General features: G+C 43.7%; 1 protein-coding gene across 50 annotated transcripts in view; it reads right to left on the bottom strand.

Moving 5' to 3' along the window:
* RIMS1 (regulating synaptic membrane exocytosis 1) overlaps positions 1 to 23337 on the bottom strand; it is a 489881-nt gene that overhangs the window by 4195 nt on the left and 462349 nt on the right. For all 50 annotated transcript variants that reach the window (XM_043542504.1, XM_043542505.1, XM_043542468.1 and 47 more), the window contains 3 exons: positions 18403 to 18544; positions 5156 to 5268; positions 592 to 693 (listed from right to left, as the gene is read on the bottom strand). In XM_043542504.1, the coding sequence (XP_043398439.1) occupies positions 592 to 693; positions 5156 to 5268; positions 18403 to 18544 (357 nt within the window). The remainder of the gene's footprint in view (positions 1 to 591; positions 694 to 5155; positions 5269 to 18402; positions 18545 to 23337) is intronic.

Below are 23337 nucleotides of genomic sequence, written 5' to 3'. Positions count from 1 at the left end.
TAATCTGAACACCCCTTGCAGACATTCCTTCTAGCAAGGATTTTTCAGCCTCAGAAATGTTGATTTTGCTCTTGTGAGGGGAGCACTCCTTGAAATTAAATGGTGTGAGGAGGGAGGAATTGAACATGGGCACAGTAGGTATTTCTAAGCCCTGGTCTGCACTAGTGGGGGATCAATCTAAGTTACGCAACTTCAGCTTTGTGAATAATGTAGCTGAAGTCGACGTACTTAGATCGATTTACCATGGTGTCTTCGCCGCGGTGAGTCGACTGCTGCCGCTCCCCCGTCGACTCCACCTGTGCCTCTCATGGCGGTGGAGTACAGGAGTCGACGGGAGAGCGCTCGGGAGTCGATTTATCGCATCTAGACTAGACGCAATAAATCGATCCCCGTTGGATCGATCGCTGCTTGCCGATCCGGCGGGTAGTGTAGACATACCCTTAAACACATCTCTATTGAAAAAGAAAATGAATACATGTAAATGTAGTGACTGCTACAAAGAGCTGAGAAGGTCTCTTTCGAGATCTGTGGTCCACGCTTTACTGCATATTTTGTATTCTCCTGTCCTCCATCATTTGCAGTTTTCCTCACCTGGGGTAGATTTGGACCCAGGTTTTTGTGTGAGGCCTCGGGCTCTAATGACTTCTACTTCTAACTGGCCTTTTTTATCCACCATTCCAATCTGAATATCACCTGAAAGGAAAGGAGAAGAAAAAGCTTATTCCATTATCTGGGTCAGCTCAGTGCAGACCTCACCACAGTCAATTGTCTTCACTCAGGCAATTATTTTGATTATCATTATTATTATTGTACTGTGGTAGCATCTGGAGTCTCCAGTCAGGGATTTGTATCCCATTGATGGTCTCTTCCTCAAAGAGTCTTTGATCCAAGTATAAGAGGAGAGACACCAGGTGGATACACAAAGAGATGGAAGGAGCACAAGGTAAGTGTTCACCTCTTCTTGTCAACTATTGAGAATAGCCCACTTCCACCTTAATTGAATTGGCCTCGTTAGCACTGACCCCCCACTTGGTAAGGCAACTCCCATCTTTTCATGTGCTATGATATATATTCTGCTTACTGTATTTTTCACTCCATACATCTGATGAAGTGGGTTTTAGCCCATGAAAGCTTATGCCCAGATAAATTTGTTAGTTTCTAAGGTGCTACAAGGACTTCTCGTTGTTTTTACTAGGTAAGTGTGTGGCTGCAAACCTTGCAGGTCTGTCCTTTAGAAAGAAGAAAGCCAGACAAGTAGACTGCAGTCTGTGTAGCCAACAACTAAGTTCTCTGAGGCTCACAATTTTTTTTTTACGAAAGTTTTTTAATGAGGGCAAGAGGGTGACAGTTCCCTTCCTAAACAGCACCTTGAACAAACTGCCAGAATATTAAGAGAACAAGATTTCCAAGCTGCTTCCTCAGTTCTGAATGTTCTGGCAAATGACAACTCTGGCTATAGCTGCGGACAAGAACATTTGCCGTGTTGGGGTTCCAGTTCTGCTCTGACTTGGAAAGAAAGACTGTAAATGAAAAAAAGACACTTAAGTGCAGATCCACAAAAGAACTTAGGTGCCTAAGTCCAAATATTTAGGTGCCACTGAAATCCTCTAACCCCCTGCTAAGCTGCTGCCTAGTCCTCGAGTTGCCTAAAATCCTTCAGTGCCTGCATTTTCACAAGTCCCCTAAGTGCCTAAATTTCTGCCATCAGACATGTGCACATCAGTCTAGGTGCCAAGTGCCTGATACCTAAGCTAAAAGTAGGATCCTCAAATGGGGCTCAAACGAGGTGCTGTGGGGCTTAATATGCTAGGCATTCTCAGAGCATGCCTAACTACACATAAAATGGTCTGGAGGGAGGAGGAGTTGCGTGCCCTGTCCACTGGAGAGTGAGACACACTGATGCTGGTCTCTCTCAATCTCTCTGGTTGGGGCCATTATACAGTATATAAATATGTAAATATGCATTGAGCCAGAGACAAAGTGAGGATGACACTCTTGAGCAATTGTTAGGGCGCTCCTCTGAGAGTGGGAAACCTACGTTCAAATCCCTTCTCCTCAGGTAAAGGGTTAATTGATCCAGGGTCTGCCACATCCCAGGTGAGTGCCCTCACCACCACTAGAAGGGTGGCTCTTGCTGCAGTTAGGCAATGTACCACTGCTGTTCTTGCAAGAAGTGGCTGAGGCACCTGACTCCAGGAGAGGGTTTCCAGGTGTGGATCCCAAATAGAGTTAGGTGCCTAACTCCCTGAGAGGGGTGGAGCTTAGGACACACCCCTCTTCTTTGCATCTGCCATTGACTCCCTGCCTAGCGTGATGGGTTTTGATGACCCCATTCTGAGTCACCTATTTGTAACCACTCAGTGCAGAGGGAGACAAGGCCACCTAATCCAAGGTTTATGGATTCTATTGGGCAGCTAGGCACCTACAAGTTAGACTTTGTGACACTGAGTGTTGCAATACCTAAGTCCCTTTGTGTGTCTGGGCCTTAGTAATTATGGATCTGATTTTCAAACCATGAGAAGTTCAGGGCTGCATAAAAAAAAGTCGCCAAGACTGATCATGCCAATGGGTAGATAGTCACCTAACTGGCTGTCTGGGTGCTCAAATACCTCATTGGACATGTCCAGTTGTGGTAACTGTGGAAGCAAATGGAATTCCCACCTGTGCAGGACCCTGACCTTATGATGTCTGACATGTAGGTCCATGTTTCTAAGCAAAGAATAGTGAATAAACCTGAGCTACAAAATTTGATGTATTCTTAATGATAAAAGCATTGTTGTTCAAATGTAACTGAAAAGGAGACCTTAGCACACTTGTTCCACTATCAGAATATTATAGCACAGTGCTTTGGACTACTCTAGTATTCGTGGTATGACAAGCCAAGCAGGGATGGTTTGTCCTCTATCAAAAATTTGCTTCAACAAACACAGCTCTATACTGGGCTACAAATAGTTTAGAGGAAAATTCCATAAACCGTGCTCTTGGGCTACCTTTCAATGCTGTAAGCCTGTATATTCAAATCCAGTCTATGCTACTGGCAGTCGGCAGGGGGTGCCACAACACAGACATTTTCAAACCAGCAGAGACAACTATCCACTAGATATAAGCCCTTGAAGAGAAAGTGTTAGGCAGAAAGATTGAGTGAATTTTGTAGCCCAACACTTTCCCTCAGCCTATAGAAATAAAGGCTCCAATAGATGGAAATAAATTGTTATCACTCAGGAGCCCTGTTGGAAGAGGTTTAGGGAGAAAACAACTTTTATGCAAAAAGTGAGGCGAATGTAAACTAGCACCTGGATTCACTACTGGAATCACCCTGATTTTAAAATGGACAACAGAAGAACCCAGATGCTTCTTATTTCCTGTAAGAAGGAAATCTGATATATTTTAACAGGCCTTATAACATTGTACAGGCTTCACGCTCAATAAGCTTATAGCCCGATAACTCCCATCGCAAAAAATAATTAATTTTGGATTTATATAGCAACTCAAGACTTCTCCTTCTTTTGTACAGCTCATGAGCTGCAAAAAAGAGACGATCCCCTCCCATTTTTCTTCCTGGTTCCCTACTTCTCCTCAGTAGTAGTTGAGTAGCCTCCTGAACCTGAGTTCCTGCAGTGCTTAAGACTGCTCAGCCAAAGCACTTGCTATCTCTGATTTTTAACGTGCATAGCGTGATTAGGCTAGTGGAGATGTCAAGGGTTATTTCTTCTTCACCCTCAATGCACAGCCCCACAAAATATGTCACCGAATCACTCAAATGCAGACTGAAGGGATTTTGCCCCTGCTCCTGTCTTTACACACTGCTGTGGTGGTGTACATGTACCGTAAACAGCCTGCAAGGGCCCGGGGAAGAATTTCTCCCCTGCAGGCAGAGCATAAAGCCATCATAAACGGCCCTATGCAGACTCCCCATAAGTGTCCATGCAGGGAGTGTGGAGTGGATGTGTCAGGGGCGAGCCTGTAGCGCTTGGTACTCCAGGGGATTCTCAGATGCTTCGGATTACTGAGAAAACCATAGGTAGCCTTTGAGAGGCTGCTGGAAATTAGACTTTAAATTTTAATCTGTTCCAACAGCAACAATCTAATGGCATCATTTGTAAACTGGTTGTCAGCCTTGTTGCAAATATGCAGTAGAGTTTCAATTAGCTAAATCTGGGTCAGATTCCATTATTGGCTCCATAATCAGTGGCAACCATGTGCAAAAGCTAACTAGCAATTTGCCAGGAGCCAAGGACCATAATTATTCTGCATAGAAAGGAACAGATTGCAGCCACCATCTTTGATACGGAAGTGAGCTCTGTGGACATTACAGGTCCCAGCATGAAATGCTCTATCTTCGTCTGATTTTGGATGAAACAGAGCATCAGTTGTGTTTATGGACAGCAGAGCTGGTGCTAGGCATAAGCAGACTAAACAATTGCTTAGGGCCCCAAGCAGCTCAAGGGGGCCCCTATTTGCTGTTTATTATGTGTTATGTGGGAGGGCTAGGCCCGCTGACAGCAATTCCGGGCCCCAGAGCCAAGGCTGTTCCCAGGGGGTGCAGGGCCTGGGGCGGAAGTGACGCATCTGTCACTTCCAGGACCGACCGGTCACTTCTGGGACTGACTGTGCTGGCCAATCGTGCCAGCCCGCGGGGCCCCCCAAAGCGCGGGGCCCGGAGTGGTCACCCTGATTCGCTGTACCCTAGGGATGGCTCTGCCCAGGGCAGAAGAGTTAGTGGGACCCTAGAAAGGTCCGCCTGAGATTTGGGCGGTGCCGCACCTGCACTGGCTGTTGCCCAGTGAGCTGCTGCCAGCTGTGCTGCTGGGCGTGGTCTTCTGGCACAGCCAGGGCTTCCACATGCCCGCCTGGCTGCCTTTGCTGCTGCCGGTACCACCCCGTGTGCACCTAGGAGCCCTTTTAAATCACCCAGGCCCCTGGGCAATTGCCCCCTTTGCCCCCCACTCACCCTGTCGGCAGGCCTCCAAAATATTCCTGCTTAGGCCCGCCAATGGGCTAGCACTGCCTCTGACACAGCACCTTTGTGTTAAAGATGAGGAAGGCCATTTGGCAGAACTATTTGGTAGCCCATGAGCTAAATTCTGGCCACCTTAACTCCACTTAGGTCAATGGGATAGCATTTGTCTTATACATGAGAACAAATTATTCTTACCCATAGCAGGGGTTGCTAGTGTCTGTCGACCTACTAACTGTGCAGGTCCAAGTCCATCAAGGAAATCACTAAATTGACTGTCAGCACCCAGCCGCACTCCAGGGAATATTAGGCTACAGAAATACAAAACGTGAGTACGTGTAAATACAACATTAATTTATAGTTGCCCATAATAATTAACATGGAAGTGCTTCTCATGCACAATACACAGCCTCAGGGAATGTAACTGCAAACTGTACTGCAAAACCAGAACCCCAAAATAGGTACACTGAAACCATCTCACAGGGAAGTAGCTTTGTTCACCCAAACAACCTGCCATCTTTGAGTTTTACTACAGCAATAAAGAGCCTGACCAACATTCCAGATGACCCTGACTGTGACAGCAGGACCTTGCTCCACAGGTGCAATTAAAAGGATATAGGCAGCAATGTTTGTGGGCTTGTGGACGGCCATGTACAGTGGGGGATAGTTGTAGCAAGACCATCTCTTCACTGGGATGTATCTGTGGCAAGACCAATAGCCTTTTCACCCCACTTCCATGGAAAAGTGGCTATTTCTCTACCCCACCCCTACTCAGCTAGAACTGAAGTGTGGCAAAGGTCATAATCCCCAGGGCACCGAATGTAGTTCACATTTGAACTGGGTGAATAATGGATTTTTGATTTGTTGGCAATTTCAAAAGGTAAAAAAATTGTTTCAGGTCAGCCCAAAATGAAAAATTTCAGTGAATTAAAAAGTTTTTTAAAAAAGTTCATTTTATGTTTCATTTTGACCTTTTTGAAACTATTAAAATTAAAATGAAAAGGAAATTTTTTAAATGAAAAGTTGTTTCAAACTGAAATTGAAACATTTTGTTTAGTAAGCGATGAAACTAAATGTTTCAATTTTTTGGATTTTTTTTAAACAAACAATTCAGCAACATCAACATGAATTTCTAAAAGGTTTCAGTGTTGTGGAATCGGCATTTTTGCTGAAAGAAGTTTTGGATGAAAAATTTCACCCAGTTGTAGTTCATTTATGTGTTATGTGCTGCATTTCAAGGGGATTAGTACAATGGAGACATTTTTAAATGGAGTGAAGCGTCAAATGATCATGAAATGTTCTGCATCTAACATCCTGTCACCTGTTGATGTTAACAATTTTCTACCGGATTCCAGTTATTTAAAAATTAAAGTATTACAATTAACAAACAAAAAAAGCAAACTAAAGAACGCTAAGGTTTGTAATAACATTCTTGTATCACTCCTGCTTTAAGCCACTAGTACCATAGTTCACCTTCTCTGAAAGTTTTCAAATAGGGAAAACAGACACTGAGATCTAATAAGAGAGTAGGGCCCAAATCTGGGACCTAGGATTTGAATGAGCACACATCACCTGACTCCTCTGGGCCATGCAGGATGTGAGAGAGGTTTAAGATACATTCTGATCGCTGACCTATTAATGAGAAAATAGCTATCTTTGTCGTCGTGGTATGCTGTGGTTTTTAGTTTTGTTTTAAATGACTGTAGTACTTGTGAAAGATGCTGGATTTTTTCCCCTCCATATTCCATTAAGGTCAGGCTCAGACTGGGGAGAACAGTGCTCTTCTCAAATCCCACAGGCAAACAGAAAATGCCTGTGATGCCCACAATCCCAGCATTCCCCTCTCACTGTATCCACTATGTAAGGTCTTCTATTGATCTTCATTATGGTATGCTCTGAAACAAATACTGCACTGAAAAGAGTAACACACTCTTTATATTTACATGTCATCATTTGATACTTAATTTTCCAGTAATATTTTTCATTTACTGTTTTTCCTCTATAGATATTAGAGATGGGCCAGATTTGAAAAAATTGGGTCCAGATCCGAATCTTCTTGTATTTTGAGAGGATTTGTTCTAGTTCAGATTCATCTTACAGAGTTTGGCTTAGCCAAGACATTCAGAATTTCTCTGATCTCTTTGTGGGCAAACTTGGTTTTCTTTCAGTTTGGGCCAAGCTGCAATCCTCCTGGTCCTCTTCTCTCTGGTGACCAGAGCATGCTCATCCTTGTCTATCTCCATCCATGTAGAATGTTGCCAAGACCTCTTGCCTACGGTGATTCTGAACTGCCAGGCCTCTTCTCCGATGTCCTCTCTCTCCAACTCCTTGCTGGCCAGCTCCATTCTTCCTTGAACCAGGGGTACTGACATTTCCCGAACCTGGTTGTACAGCTTTTCTGATTCGCTGTAATGTTTCTACTTGCCCTTCCAATCCAAGAATCTTTTCCTCCAGTACAGCCCCCAGCTTGCACTTCATGCACAGGAAATCCCTTCTGTCTTCAGGCAGGAAAGAAAACATGGCATAGCTGTTGCAGGTCACCTCCACTGTTCCATCACTGGGCATCATGGAATCACACATGAGGCTGAACCTGCAAGCCTCTTACGCTCCCTTTCCAAATACCTTCAGAAACGCTCCTGTTAGCTTCCTTGGTTCTCAGCTCTCGAGTTTGCCTAGCAAATTACTTTTATATCATGTTTCCCTGCTTAGCTTAGCTCAGTTCAGCTCTATAAGTGAGTGATTAACCACTTATAGGCTACAAAGAGTCAGACCCATCTGGCCCTTACCACGGTACCAACAAACAGACTTGTCTTAGCTGCTTATCAGGGGCCAAAGGCCCATCTACACAGCCCATACACAGAACAAATAAATAGTCACATAAACAGTATATAGATGAACCAAATGCACCACTCACCAAGTCTTGTTACAGCAAAGTCTATAACTACGCCCTCCAAAACTCTCCTGCTAGCTGCCTCTGTTTGTGACTCTCAAGTTTGCCTAGCAAATGTCTCAGGGTGAAAGTTTCTGTGGTTGTTTCCATTGGTTTAAGCCAGCTATTGGCTCAATAATCATTCTTTAAAAAGATACATTTTAAATACACATTTGTGATCCAGGGACCTCTTGGTGCCAACTGGCAGAGGACACAGGGGGTGCATATGGCTTACAGGGATCACATGGATCAGATATATTCATAACAGTTCACAATGGGTGGCATGTAAGGTCTCTACTGACCTATTCTACTGAGAGCCAGTAGTCCACTGGTTGTCATAATCATTGCAAAATGTATGTGTGGATAATATTTAAGGAGTTATGTATTTATATACTGATAATTATGTTCTTAAGGTCCTCGAGTTAATTCAGATCACCAGGAGATGACATGCCTCAGACTGATTCCTTTCAAGCAGGAGGTAACAGACGCTTATCTCTTTGTCTGATCATACGTGTATTGTCTGCCTCACAACTGAGGCCTATTTGCATACTGAGCAAAGTGTCAGTGAGAGATTGTGAAATCTACAAGAAATAAAATGTACAGGAAGAAATAAAACAGCAGGGGTGTCCTGTCTATGAATGAAGACAAAGGATAGGACTTATATATCTTGGGGGACAAAGGAACACAATGAATTCTTCATGAGGGAGTCAAGCTGACAGTGTACTTGTCTCAGGAAAGGAGGGTCACAGCCAAGTCCAGCTGAAACGCATTTCCATGATTTTGGGTGAGCCAAACATTAGACTTTTCTAGGGTTAGGCTCTAGGGTGCACGTCATGATTTTGTTTTATATGTAACCATTTCCGCCCCAATACTTCTATTTACTGTTACTTGACTCTCTATGCTTTATTAAATAAACTTATACTTGATTTCACTATAAACATATCTAAGTGCTGTGTGCTATGCAGAGCCGGTCCTGGTAAACTGGGGTGAACTGTTTCTTTGGAAGCAGAGAATCTGTGAATACTGCAAGTGTCCAGTGGAACAGGAGCTGGACTCTCCAGGGAGATGCCTGGAGGGCTCGAGGGTTGGAGTGTGCCTATCACTAACCTATAGAGAAACAGGGGTGCCTATCTAGGCCTAGAGGGGAGTGGTTGTGTTGCCTGTGGCTGGTGGAGTTGGGGAGCTGACCCCTAGAAGGCACAGACAAGACTTCCTCACACTAAGGGCAGTGGTAGTGAGGAGCCTCACAATGCTAGGTACCCCTGGGAAGCATCACGGCATATTTATGCCAAAGAGAAATTCAAGAAAGTAGACCGCTAATACAAATAAATATGTATTAGTCCATTACCAATGCCATGTGACAGTAGAAGAGTTTGCTGAGACAAGCTATTGCGATTAAAAAAAAAATCCAGAGGCTGATCCTATCCCGCTATGATTCATTTTAAATTCCAGTCATTAAAAAATGTAAATTAGTTTTATCATACTGCATCAGTTTTAATGAAAAAATCACAAATATTTCCTAGGGAAATATGTTTCCAGTCACTGTTTGGAATTGCTAATCTTTGTTACTTGCAGTCAATTGGTCTTGCACCTGTCTGTCTGATGTACAAATATTTTGGGACGTTTTCTTTTTTAAGTTATGTTTGTGGGAAGTAGTGCCACAGAAATGTACCAAAGCTAGGTCATTTAACACAATTGCAGTTTTTGGTTTTGTTTGCTAGACTTTATATTATCACTATCTGTGGGGCTAGGCCCTGGCCGGAAATTATGGTTGCCCAACATATCTAATTATAAGACCCTGCTTTCAGTTTCTTGTAACTGAGGCTACAATTTTGTCCTGGACATCATGGTGGTCACAGAAACCATGAATTTGAATAAAGTCTGTGAAATGCACCCAAACCAAGTAGCATTGTGACCTAGCCCTCAGGATCGCAACACCACTCATGTTTCGTGCATCCGCACCTACATAGATGGAGACAAAGGAGTGGATGCAGCAAACCTCTGTGGCATTGTGACCTTGTGCACTAGATTGCAATGACAACCAAATTTGGCCCGCTGCCCCCCTCTGTCTCCATTTACAGAGGGGTGGACATGCCAAACCTGACTGGCATTGCAACCATATGGGCTAGGTCACAACACCTGGAGCCCAGTCCTGTGGAACAGGAGCTGCTGCTGCAGGATGAATGCAGAGTGGGCTCACTCTCCAAAACCCATTCCCTATGAATCCCTTGCCCCTCTTTCTGTGACATATTGTTCTTTTCCTGTACCTCTGCCATAAAATGTATTAAAAATTGGTGTGATTAAATTGTAGCCCTGCTTATAATTTTGTGGAACTTCAACCATTTGAGCTGAAATTTTCCATGCCAGCCATCTGCCCCACACTGATCTATGTCTATATCCAACCACCTTCAAAACAGTTAGACTATATCTGGAAAGCAACTATGTATGTTGCAGTTGCTTACCACACTAGCAAACTGGTCCATAATCATAGTGCTGTTGAGAGCTAGTTTTAATCCTATTGCCACTGGTTGGCCAGATCGTTGTTATTTTGACCAGATCCTGATCTGATCCAGTGCCTAGCTCCACATATAATGATAATATAAAGTCTAGCAAATAAACCAAAACCAGCTATTGCACTGAATGAACTATCTTTGGTACGTTCCTGAGACACTACTTTCCACTACCATAACTTAAAAAAACCTCTAACTGACAGAAGCTGGGACAGGACAACAGGGGATGGATCACTTGATAAATTGCCCTGTTCTGTTCATTCCCTCTGAAGTATCTGGCACTGGCCACTGTCAGAAGGCAGGATACTGGGATAGATGGACTATTGGTCTGACCCAATATGGCTGTTCTTATGTTCATATGATCTATATCAGCTGTCAATCTAAGTATTTACGACACGAACTGGGCTGGTATCCAGCAGTGTGGCACCTTTTGGAAGCTATTGTCTTATTCTCCAGGATCTCAACTTTCATTAAAAAAAAAAAGTCCTCTCTAACTGTTACGGTTGCGAAGCAAAATTCTGTTCCCATTGTCAAGGTTAACCGATTCAGCAATGTCAGCTTGAGTTTGCAGACCTTCTGTAACAATAGTCAGGAGGGGTGAGAACAGCCCTCCTCATCTTAAAGTAAGGTTACTAAACTGTACAGCAACAGGAGCTCTGCGAATGTGTGAGCCCTGCCTATATTCCACTTGGGGTACACCTAAGAGTGGACGATTTTTTCCTAGCACTATCCATTGGTTTGCACCCCTCCTCGTGCTCTGAGCTGAGGGCATAAGGAGCAGAGAGGACCGACTGCCATTCCAGTTACCTTTTTGTTGTGAATAGTCCTAGGATAAGGCTCCACGGCAGAGGAAAAGGAAGGCGGGTAGTGGAATACACGTAGTGACCACACATCTCAAAGACCTCCAGTTATTGTACAGGTAAGTAACCTTTCTTTCTTCTTCAAGTGATGGTCCCTATGTATATTGCACTTGAGGTGAATTACACGCAGTATTCATTGAGGAGGAGGAGGGTGCAAGGAATACTGGGGTACTTAGAGGATTGCTCTGCCAAAGGACGTCTGCAGTGGAAGCTTGTACCAGGGCATAATGTCTCATAAAGGTGTGTGTGCCAAAACTATTTAGTCAAAATTCATGTGTTATTAAAGGCTATGTCTTATGCTAAGGGGGTCTCTACTTCCCGCATGCTTTGTGCTGGAAATATATTAAAAATGGTGCATAAAGCTTTTATTCTTGGTATGTGTAGAATCATCAAGGACAAGACAGGGTTTTGCTGAAGTTTTCCTGAGTTTTGTTAAAGGAATGAATAATTATTATAATTGCTGCAAAACTTTTAAAACTAACTGGATACAGATATCCACTGTTTCAGGAGGGATAGTGCTTCCTGAGTGGTCCAGGACAGAGAGATGCTCCAGCACTTTGGAATTTTTCCCTCCCCGCCCCCGGCCACTGGATCTTTCCGAGGCTTGTGCTTGCAGAGTCCATCCTGAGTGTGTTCAGTGTCCAGAGACCTTCCTTGGTGCGGTGGCAAGGAGTCCATCCCTCCCTGGTGCTGCCTCCAGCAAGAACGGAAGGGAGGAGAGAGGAAGGGGCTGTGGAGGACAGAGCCAGATACAACTACAGCCAGCTGCAGCCACTGGCATTGCCACACAGCTCCCTGCGTTCCCGCTCCTCCGCCACAACCCTCCACTCACCCCACTGCCACAGACTCCCAAATAACCCCATCCCACAGATCTCCACCCAAATCCCTGACATAGAACCCCAAATAACCCTCCTCCTACAGCCCCCCGCTACATCCCCCCAACTGCCAAATAACTTTCCACCCAGCCCCTGCCCTGCTTAAACCCATCCAGCCCCCTTCTATTATAACCCCAAATAAACGCCCCCAAACCCCTCCCACTCCAAATAAACCCACAGTCCACATACCCCACAAAACTTCTTCCTGCCACAGCCCCCACTTATCCCTTCTCCCCACCACACCAACCCCCATCTCCACAAAAATATCACCCTGTCACAATTCTTCAAACCATCCACAAACCACATCCCTCCCTGCAAACTCTCTCTGCTCTCCACAACCCCTTACTCCCTGCAGGGCCCTTCTGCTGCCCCCAACCTTCCAGTCCATCTACCATACAGATCAGGCCAAATGCCCCCAACTTCTGGCTGCCTCAATCCCAGTCTCCCTTCCTCAATTGCTCCAGGTCCCTGTGGCTCACCAGGCACATCCCCACAGGGCCTTCTCACCCCTTTAGCCCTGGCATCAGCATCCCATCTCACTTTGGACTATGACCTTTCTCCCCTTCCCCTCCTTGTCTTCTTGGACACCTGAGAAGGGAAGAGGAGAGCCAGACTGGTGGGAGGGTGCAGTGTACTGTATGGAGCACATCTATGACCCTCCCCCACCACACCCACACTTTAAATGGTGCTCCACAGTCCTTGTTGCCATTTACCCATAACAAAGCAGGATACAGCCCAAAATCCTCTGTTCCCCTCTGACATGTTCTGCAAAGGAGACAAACAGTTGAGGAGATTTTCTGAAGGGCTCTGTCCCATGCAGGTAGAATGCCAAGGCTCGACAGATATCCAGAGAATGCAGTTTCTTGTCCTCTCCAGTGGCATGTGGCTTCGGATCGAATATAGATAAGTGAATGTCCTGGTTATAAAATTCCGAGATTACTTCAGTAATGAATTTGGGGTATAACCTCAGAAAAACGTTGTCCTTATAAAAGCCTGTATAGAATGGAGCTGGGATACAAGCCCGCAAATACACCTACTCTTCTGGCTGAGGTGATAGCAATCAGAAGGTTTACCTTCATAGATAGATGAGTGAAGGAACACGAGGCTAAGAGTTCTAAGTGTGCCTTTGTTAATGGCAATAGGACTAAGTTGAGATCCCATATTGGGATAGGTTTCAGGATTCACTTCAGAAACCATCCGACCATTGCCTTCAGCATCCTTTTAAATCAACAGCTGTAAACCAATTGCCTTGTTCAGTGAAAGGATTATGGAGGCCTGGGCAATCATTCTGAACCTCAGGCGGCAGATTAAGACATTCAGCTGTCTGAGATACTAGTATGGGCCTCCAGGCTCCTTTCTTCTCAGAGATGAGGAAATAGCTTGAAAAAAACCAACTCTTTTTCCATGTGTTGAGGAGGCACTGGTTCTATAGCGCCCAAATGGAGCAGTAAGATCACTTCTTGTCTGAGCATCCTCCCATGAGAAGGGTTCCCGAAGAGGAACAGGGACTCTCTCGGTGGTGACTATCTCCAGAACCCATCTATCTGACATTACAACATACCAAAGCCTGGGAAAAATGAACAAGGTGGCCATTGCAAGGGTCCCAGCCTCCACTGCCCAGCCCTGGTTCCACCCCACCTGGTGCATAAGAATAAATTGTATCTTACGCTGTGGTATTAAGAGAAGTGACACTGCTGAATCATCAGCATCCATGCTGAAAGTTTATTATAGATAATGGTCTTCAAACTTGCATCACCGGTTTAGTGTGATGATCTAGCAGCTGGACAGCAGGGTTAGGTACCCAAATACTATGGTGATGAATGCTTGCTAGCTGGTGGTGCGGGAGTCCTGAACAGGAAAATGTGGCAGGGGGACTGGTTTGCAGTTCTTGAAAGTCCCATCAGTAGGATTTCTTGGTGGGAGGCTATGGCGGAAAGGAGAGTTAAGGGGGGATATTATGCTTATTGTGGTGCATTTTCTGGCATTTCCTGGGCAGCTTGTAATCTATTTGATGGTAGAATAGTTGAGGGGCTGGTCATTGTCAGTAGGGTGAAGACTTGAGATATTTCCTTCATAGGTCTGGCTTATAGATACCTACCAAGCAAAGGGGTCGCTTTTGAGTCTTTGAGGGAATGTAATGACTCATCTGTCTTCTCACTGAATAGGTTATTTCCCTTACAAGGTGGATCATCCTCCACTGACCATGGTGGATTAAACTTCTTTTGAAAATCCAGAGGTTTGAAGCCACAAAACCCATCTCATGACTATGGACGTTGCCATACAGAGGGAGGCTTTTATCTAGTGCATCCACGGAGGCGTGAAGGGCCAATCCAGCAAGCAATACTTTATCTTCATCAATAATTGCCTGGAACCAGAGTCTGTCTTCCAGATGGAGTTTGTTGGTGTATTCCGAGAACATTTCACAATTAATAAAAATAATATTTTGACCCTAAGACTTGGTAGTTCTCTATGTGCTACTGTAAGCTCATCAAAGTGAAGTTCTTTCACCCAAGGAGGCCTAAAAGTTTGGCTTCCTTATCATAGGGTGTAGCTCTGGGATGGTAATGCTCACTCCTTGTGGTGATAGCTAGCTCCACTAGAGAATTAGGAGCAGAGTGTGAGAATAAGTATTCTGCTTCCTTAGATGGCACAAAGTATTCCTTCTACATTCCCCACAGAGTGGGAGCACAGGTGGCTGGAGCATACCAGACCATTTTGCCTGGTTCCCAGATGGCCTCATTGGACCAGCACTCTGGAGGATGTCCTGTAGCAGTTTATGAGGGGTAGCCTGCATTTCCTCCGGGGGAGCTGAAGTGTATCTGCAATCCTCCTCTGGAGTTCTTAAACTGCCCGTAGCTATCAGGTGGTGATGGTGACGCTGGCATGACTGCGTCAACTGGGGACAGTGAAGATAACCCAGCGGGGGCAAGTGGTTCTGCCTGATCAGGTTGCTCCTCTTCCTCAGGTCATTCTTGAGGAGGCAGAGGTTCTTCCCGCATAGGGAAGCTTGTTTTGACTTCCAGTGAAACCTTATAGATTTGGGATGTCACAAATATGGATCCCAGTAAGCCAGCAAGAGGGATCATAGGAGAAATGGGGCCATCCCCACTAGTCCCAAGTTTTGTAGTCCCTCCTATGAGAAAGGGAAGGTGCCTGAGAACTCTTGGAACCTCTGTTGGGGATGATCCTGCCTTTCGATGGGTGTGGTGAAGCTCTCCCAGTGATACCAGACTTGTGGGAGGAGGAGGAGGCAGCTTCTACTTTGATAGGTGGTGCCATTGGTACTACAGACCTTACTATGCCACAGCTGGTCAACAGTACTGGTGAGTGGCAAACTGATGGTGTGGGGGACCTCCTTGGTTAGGATGAGATCTGAAAGTATTGGTGACCTGCGTAGATCTCAACTCCCTCAGGGAAGTGAATCTAGCACCTGATATAAGAGAGCAGGCTTAGCTTCTTTTTCTTGATGGTGCCTGAGGTACTAGCTTACGGGCGATCTTTGGTACCAATGGCTCCTTCTCACTCTGCATCACTACTTATGATGCAGGAGACATTTGCTGCCTTCTTTCCCTCTCTGGCACCAAGGGTGGTCCCGCTTCTTTGGCTGGGTCCAGTTTTTGGGTGCTCTTGGCTTTTGGTGTTGGAAAACTGGGACCACACTCCTTGTGAGTTCCTGACTCTTCTGTACCAGGATGAAGAATCTCACCCAACTAAGAGGGTGTCAGAGAGGAGGTGCTCTTTTTTGGATCAGGACTTGGATGGGAGTTTCTCACATTGCTTGTGAGAATGCTTGTTCTTAGCATCCTCATGTCTCTGTTTGGAAGATTCGTTAGCTCTGCTCTGCTCATCCCTGGAACTGAAGAACTCTATGTTCTCAGGGGCTAAGTTTGCCAACCCTTCAGGATTGTCCTGGAGTCTCCAGGAATTAAAGATTAATCTTTAATTAAAGATTATGTCGTGTGATGAAACCTCCAGGAATACATCCAGCCAAAATTGGCAACCCAGCAGGGGCACTTCTCAGTGCCTCTGCCTGATGTATGGGGGAGATCTGATGGGCTAGGACTGGACTGTGGCCTCACAGTGCAGTCCATCAAGAATATTCTAAACCTGTGCTTATAGGCTTGATGGGTTTGGCTAGGAAACGTCTGGCAGGTGGTGTATTTAGAGTGGATATAAGCATCCCTGAAGCAACAGCGGCATGTGTAATGATTATTGAGGACAGGGAATGCCCAGGCAAGGCCACAAGGCTATTTAATGCTGGGATCGTGGGCATAGTACCAGGAGATGTTGGTGTGGGGACCCCAAGCCCTCAAACCTACTAACCTACATGATACCTAAAAACAAGTTTAAAAACTATTTACAACGAACTACAAAGTTTTTAAGAACACTGGCTTATGCTGTGGATGCTGAAGAGGTTCCATCTCAGACCACAGGAAGTAGAAAGTAACTGTAGAGGTGGTCGGTCCTTATGGTTCGGAGCACAAAGAAGAGAGGGGAGTATGCATGGACCAATGGACATTGCTAGCAAAAATCTTCTGGTCTCAAGTTCCTGAAGTGCACATGCACCTCAAGTGGAAAACAGGTAGGGACCATAACTCGAAGAAGAATAGGTGTTAATTCAAATGCTAATAATATTTTAAATGTCAGCATTTTGTCGGTTTTCATCATACGATTCTTCCTCTACTTTCTTCCCTGCTTTGATGAACTCTAAAATGGCTAGCCTGCTCTGAATGATAGTACCAACACTTACATTTCCCCTCCCATCAAGAAGGTTCATAACTGGGCATCCGAACCTGACTGAGGGGAAGATAAGCCTGAAGAACTCAGCAGTGGGTGAAATTCCATTTAGGAGCCCAGCAAAGTCCACAAATAGGCAAGATCATATTTTGAACATCTGTGAAATTTACTGAGAGTGGCATCTCACTCTAGTGTCTCAAATGGGCAGAGATGGGAAGAGTACCACTATTTGCGAATTTGGACCCTGTAGGTACTTATGAAGTACTGAATGAAACGGGTCCTGTGCGGAAAATAAGTATGTCATCATGTAATTAAAGACTATCATAATGCATATGCACCGGGGTCCAAATTAAAGTTGCATGGACAGCCTTAATTTGAGCATTTTCTAATTGTTCAGTGCTTGATTTTGCAAACTTCATATTCTTTTAATGTAGCATTTTTTGTATGCAGTATGAAAGTATGCTATGCTGGGCCTGTCTCTGCTCACCCCTCAGTACTAGACCTCATTGTCGGAGGATCGGGTTGTCTCTAGGACAGTGCTCTTTCAGCAGTTAACAATAAAAGTAGTCCCACTAAGACCTCTGAGGAGGTTGGAATATGAATGTATGCTCTGTGCTAGGTCTGCCTCTGTTCTCTCTTCCTACATACTTATTAGCAATGACAACTGTGAAAGAAGAGAACTGTCTGAATACTCAAGCTCCTATGTTTGATTTTAGCTGCAGTAAGACTTTATAGTTTTCAATAAGAGCTGTACTTGGACCAGCTCCAAACTAAACTTTCTTTATATTCAGAGTTACTGAACACAGTTTCATATAACAGGGAGTTTAATATACAACATCTGAAGTTTAATTCAGGATTGATCCAAGCAGAGACCCACCACCAGTGTAAAGTAAAGGTGGCCAAATGTCTTGTTTCAAATAATATTTGTTATGAATTTAGCTCCTTTTTTGATTAGTAAACCAATCCTGATTTCTGTAACCATATTTGGTTATTTATAAATATTTACTGAATAATCTGAATCACAGAATTTTCAGACTCTGGGTTTTTCTCAGGCTGTTCCCTTTGATTATTCACACTTTTATTTGTGTTGTGTGATTGGTCACCTAGAATCATAGAATATTAGGGTTGGAAGAGACCTCAGGAGGTCATCTAGTCCAATCCCCTACTTAAAGCAGGACCAACACCAACTAAATCATCCCAGCCAAGGCTTTGTCAAGCTGGGCCTAAGGGACTTGTTATAATTTTTGCTGCCTAACTGAATGACTGGAAAAACTTTAAATAGAAGAATAGTCTTTAGAAAGCACTCTTCAAATGTGAATTTTCATGAATAATGCCTGAAAGTTTTGGGATCTGCAAAGAATTACACAAGTGCAAGATTTTGTACAAATAGCAATTCCATTAATCATAGGGAACCAAATCTGGAACTTTCACAAATCAGGAGGTTTGTTTTTCACTAGTATTCAACCAACTTTCTTGTAAGGATAAGAAAATTCAATGTATTTCTGCACCGCTACATATTTGTAATTCCACTTACTTCCCCTCAGAGCTGTAACTGTTTATGCTGCCATCAGTGGACTCCCGACTTGGCTGCCGAACCATACGATTCCTCATTTCTGCTGCCATCCCTGTTTCTGTGCTTCTCTGTATCGTGCTTTTTAGCTTCTTGTTGCCAGCCTCTGAAAGTAGAAAAATAAAAGGAAGCATTAGCATTGCATTCTAGCATCAGGTCTTTTCTTGCACATTTTTGTGTGATCACAATTTGCGCATTTCCATTCATAAACAAGACATCAGAAACAGATTATTCTATCAAATGTAAATAACCTCTCTTTTCTAGTACTTAGTTGGTGGTCTCTCTGAGATGGAATCCACTTGAAAGATAATGGAAACACTCTAGCCTTCTGGCTGCAACCCTGAGATCATCATAATACACAAAGATATTATGTACTTGTATATTTCCTTTATGAATTGCCCCACTCAAAGGAGCTTCCATCACAGGTTACTTAAAATGAAGTTTGAATTTCGCAACAAAGAATGGCTCTTTAGATTTAAACAAGTGGAGCCCCAAAATATGATGGTTTGAGTCTACCATAGCATCAGGTTTTGAAGGTGACAGTACAGTCACTGATGTTAAATGTATTCTGCTATAGTTATGACAAGTGCTGGAAACGAGGCTGGGTCAGAACGATTCCATAAATATTTACTTTTGACTTCACAAATCTTTCATCAGAAATGCCTCTAACAAGTCTCTTGCTGCTCTAATAATTTTTTGTTGACTGCAGACTTCAATGTTCTGTTAGTTCATGTGCCTTCTACTAGACCTCAAATTTCACTGGTAACATTATTCTCTTTCATGAAGTACTATGTTTGGCAAACGTTCATATAACCGTATGAAGAATAATTTCTCTGAACTTCTCCCTCATATATGAATGCTCTTACTTTTGGTCAGCACCGTGGTTCAAAGCCAAAATGTGGGAACACACCTCATCACATCCATTTCTCAGTCTGTTTGTAATTTAGGGTGGTATCTGGGGGGGGGGCGGGGAAACACTTCCAAATGCATCTGTTTTGGAAGTTGAACTGGAGTCAAAACAATTCATTTTCTCTGCTTCTTGTTTCTGGAACAGTTTATGTTTGAGGCAGTGGCAAATGAGTATGGAGGGCCAAATCCTGGCCCTGTTTTATGTAACTGTAAGGAACATGGTCGTCCACACAGGCCTGACAACTCCTGAGGATGGTTAAATTTGCTACAGAGCATGGCTGGAGGACTCCAGCTACATAGTCAGGATCTGTAGCGCTGGTAGGAAGTATGGAGAAATCATGCCATGGGCATATCTCTGCAGATCCTGGGATCATCTCTCCCTCTCCATGCAGGGACCACAGGAGTTATTGCAGTAACCCCTCTGGAGGTATCACTGGGAGATAAAACATGGCCAAAAGGGGTCCCAAAACAAAACAGAAAGAACTGGTACATTGGTTTAGAGAAAGAAGGAGTCAATTAAAGGGCTGTGTCTTTCCCATTGATCATTACTAGAATGGGGAATTTTTTGCTAGAATTTGGATTGGCCACTTGAGCTATTCGATACCTTGGGCTATCCATCAGCCGAGAAGAAATCAGCCATCCCCAATGATCACAACTACAGTGGGAGTTCTTTGCTCCATTTTGAAGCCAACAGCTGCAAGTTCCTGCCGTGGGCCTATGCAGTCCATTTAATATGCGTGGCTACGCATTAACTGAGAAAATGTCCCCTATTACCCATCAGTGTCTGTGTGAGGCAGAGCTACACACTCCATTCCTGGGTTGTGCATAGGTGGCTGTGGAAGCAATATGCAGGACTGCGTGTGTTCTCTGAGTCTACTGCCGTGGAATTCTGCCTTGCTGCAGAATTATGCTCCAGAATCTCAATTTTTATTTTAAAATAAATGATGTTTCTAGGCATTACAGTTGTAAAAATGACACTGTGTTCATGTTTTCCACATTAACTGTTGGAATGAGTCTGCAGAGAGTCTGAAATCATAGCTCTAGGAGATATAAACTGCCCTGTGGACTCTACAGAATTCCACCATATGCTGTAGCCAAGAGCTTGATACTTTGTTTTCTCTCTCCCTGCACTGCTGGGATTGATCTACAGTTGCCCTGCTCTCCAGCTGTATCCACATGGGGAAGTTACATTACACAACATAGTCCCACCACTTTTCTACAGGGCTGGCCAGGCTGGGAAGCCAGAGACCAATTTGCAGCCAACCAATTTGCAGCTAGATAAGCAGGCTGGTGAACTGGGCTGCCCTGAGAACAGTGCAATAACTAAGGCCCTGGAAACTGGACAGATGAGACACTGAAGCTAGGTACAAGCTCCTCCCACCCATGGCATAAATGGCAGAAAGAGATTATAATCTGGACTGCCAGGACTGAGGCTGCTGTTGTTAGGTTTAGGGAGTGGAGCCAAGGTGCCTGTAATGTACAGTGAAAAAAAAACATCCTTGACAATAATCATGGTTGAAAATATCCACTGACTAATATTACAGTAATGAGGATTTTAGCTATGAGCCATTGCTCTGTTTGTTCAAGGATAGGCTTGGATGGGAACGAAGAGTATTTAATAGAATAGAATAAATTATCACCGCCATGGAATACAGGTGTTCTTCCCACTGTAGTGATTTTTGCCACAGAATTTAAGGGTGTGCGCCATGGACTGTAATCCCATTGTGCTGTGAAATATGCCTAGCCCCAGCCATATATGACTCTGACAGGCTTGATTTCTTGCTGAGTTGTGAACATTGAACTGGCTAAAGAGTCACTTTTTCAGAACATTTTCTAGGTTACTATTCTTTGCATAACTGTTCTGGCTTCCTCCCTTTTCCCTCAGTCACCACACACCATTGTGTTTTACAATTAAATTCTAAAGATCCTGCAAAATTCAAAATATTCTGCAATATAATCAGAAATATACCATACAAGTAACCTAAAATAGTGTGGTAAGATACAAAATGGCTTTTATGAGATACAGTGAACAGTCTTCACTCAAGATAAATAAGCTCAAGCACATACCTCACATATTTTCCAAGTCTTACACTAGCCAGTTATATGCATTATCCTTTATTTATTCCACTCATACTGCCAAAAAGGAGATATCAAGCTTTATTTTACTGGCACATTCTTTAAAAATTCCCAGCAAAGCCTAATTCTAACAAGATACTTTGAAGTGGGATTGCATTGCCTTTTGGTATTTTTGAAACTCCTTTGGAAATTTAAGTTGGTCTCTGGTATGAAGCATACTTGGGATCAAGCATCAGTTGCTTGATGAATAGCAGGATCTGGCCAATTAACAGGTGTGCTGTTGTTTTCTTTTTGTTGGTTTGTTTAAAGCTTTTATTTTCATGGCTGAGAAGAGTGTTCGAGGTCTGGCACCTATGCACATACACTTTTGAGAATGCATCTACATGAATGGTACAGGCTTATTAAAATAGCTTAGAACGATACCTATGCAGTGACATAACTGAGAAGGTTTTCTTCTTTTGCCTGGAAATTTATTTCAGAAGCTATGGTGCCAGCTTCTGATTTTTATTATTATTTGACATGGATAATTAATTTCAGTTTCATGTTATAGGTATTTTCCTGTGTTGTGTGAATTAAATTACATCCATTGTGAAGAAGATAAACAAATTGGTTCACTCATGAATGACAGACATGTAAGGCCAAATTTTCAAACGTGCTTCAAAATGGCTTCCAAGCTTATATATAAACTTTCATCTAAGGCTTTCCATCTGCAAAAACTCAGATTAGTGAGCACAAATTGCATCTATACACCTAGCATAGCAACGATGAGTGAAGATCAAGTATAATAAATACTTTTTGCAGGTTTAATAACACATGCAGAAAGATCTCCAAGAGATCACAAAGCAGCCATCTACAGCTGCATAACACAGTTAGCTTGTGTAAACTATTAGCAATGCACCAGCTATTGTAATATAACTCCCTTACAATCCACCAACCAGTCCTACCAAGGAACTCAGATGGCTCTTGTATCCCATTTTACCTATCAAGACAATGTCCTTCCCAGTGATGTCTCTGTTGACCTGAAGGGGAAACAATGTCTTTGGTTTTCTTACAGACAGGAAGCTTCAGACCAAAATGAAAGTTCACCATGTAGTAACTTTGTCTTCCCTACTTTATTTTAAGCTTGCACAAAACATCAAGAGAATTGATGCTTCCCCACCTTCCCTGCCTGCAAACCATCTTGAAATTTAAGAGCCAGGATCAAAAGGGCTGTTTGCTACTGGAACTGAAGCTAAGACATAAAGGTGCACAGTCAACTAAGCTGTCCACACCATCAGGATGTTCAACTAGAGATTCCCTAAGACCTCTCTGTGGACAACTAAGTTAATGAGGTCTAACATAAAGAAGTCAAACGAACACTTTAATAAAACTTAAAAGATGCGACATTGCTAAGTCTATGAATGAAGGGCAATAATGCAGAGGAGCACTGCATGGCTCAAGGACAATGCTTCTTCATGCCAAAGATACTCATGGATGCAGAGAAGAAAACCTAAAAGGACCACAGCTCCAAGCCAGCTCTGACAGGATCTGCCGTGCCTGCAACCACATCAGTGGTTCACACACTGACTGCGAGACACTAGCTAGATTAAGCCAGGCAATACTTTTAAGCAGCATATCATGGGTCTTCATCAACCCAACAACAACCATGCAGCACATTCAATGAAAACATGAGATTCCCCAAGTTTAAACCCCCCTAGTAAAGCTGCACAACCTTTTTGCTATTTCGCTTTATGAAGAAAAGTGTCTAAGCATAATATTTAGCATAAACCCCTCCACTGCTATCCTTAAAATATCCCTCTCCCAAAACCCAGGTGTCACCATGAACAAAGCAATAATTGCAGTGGGTTCATTTTGACACACAACATGTATAAACTACACTGAATGTAGCATAACAAATTCACTGCCAATAAGATG

This window comes from Chelonia mydas, chromosome 3 (genome assembly GCF_015237465.2).
Source record: "Chelonia mydas isolate rCheMyd1 chromosome 3, rCheMyd1.pri.v2, whole genome shotgun sequence".
Classification (NCBI taxonomy): Eukaryota; Metazoa; Chordata; order Testudines; family Cheloniidae; genus Chelonia; species Chelonia mydas.
The sequence above is the reverse complement of the archived record's forward strand: the minus strand, read 5'-3'. Positions and strand labels throughout refer to the sequence as shown.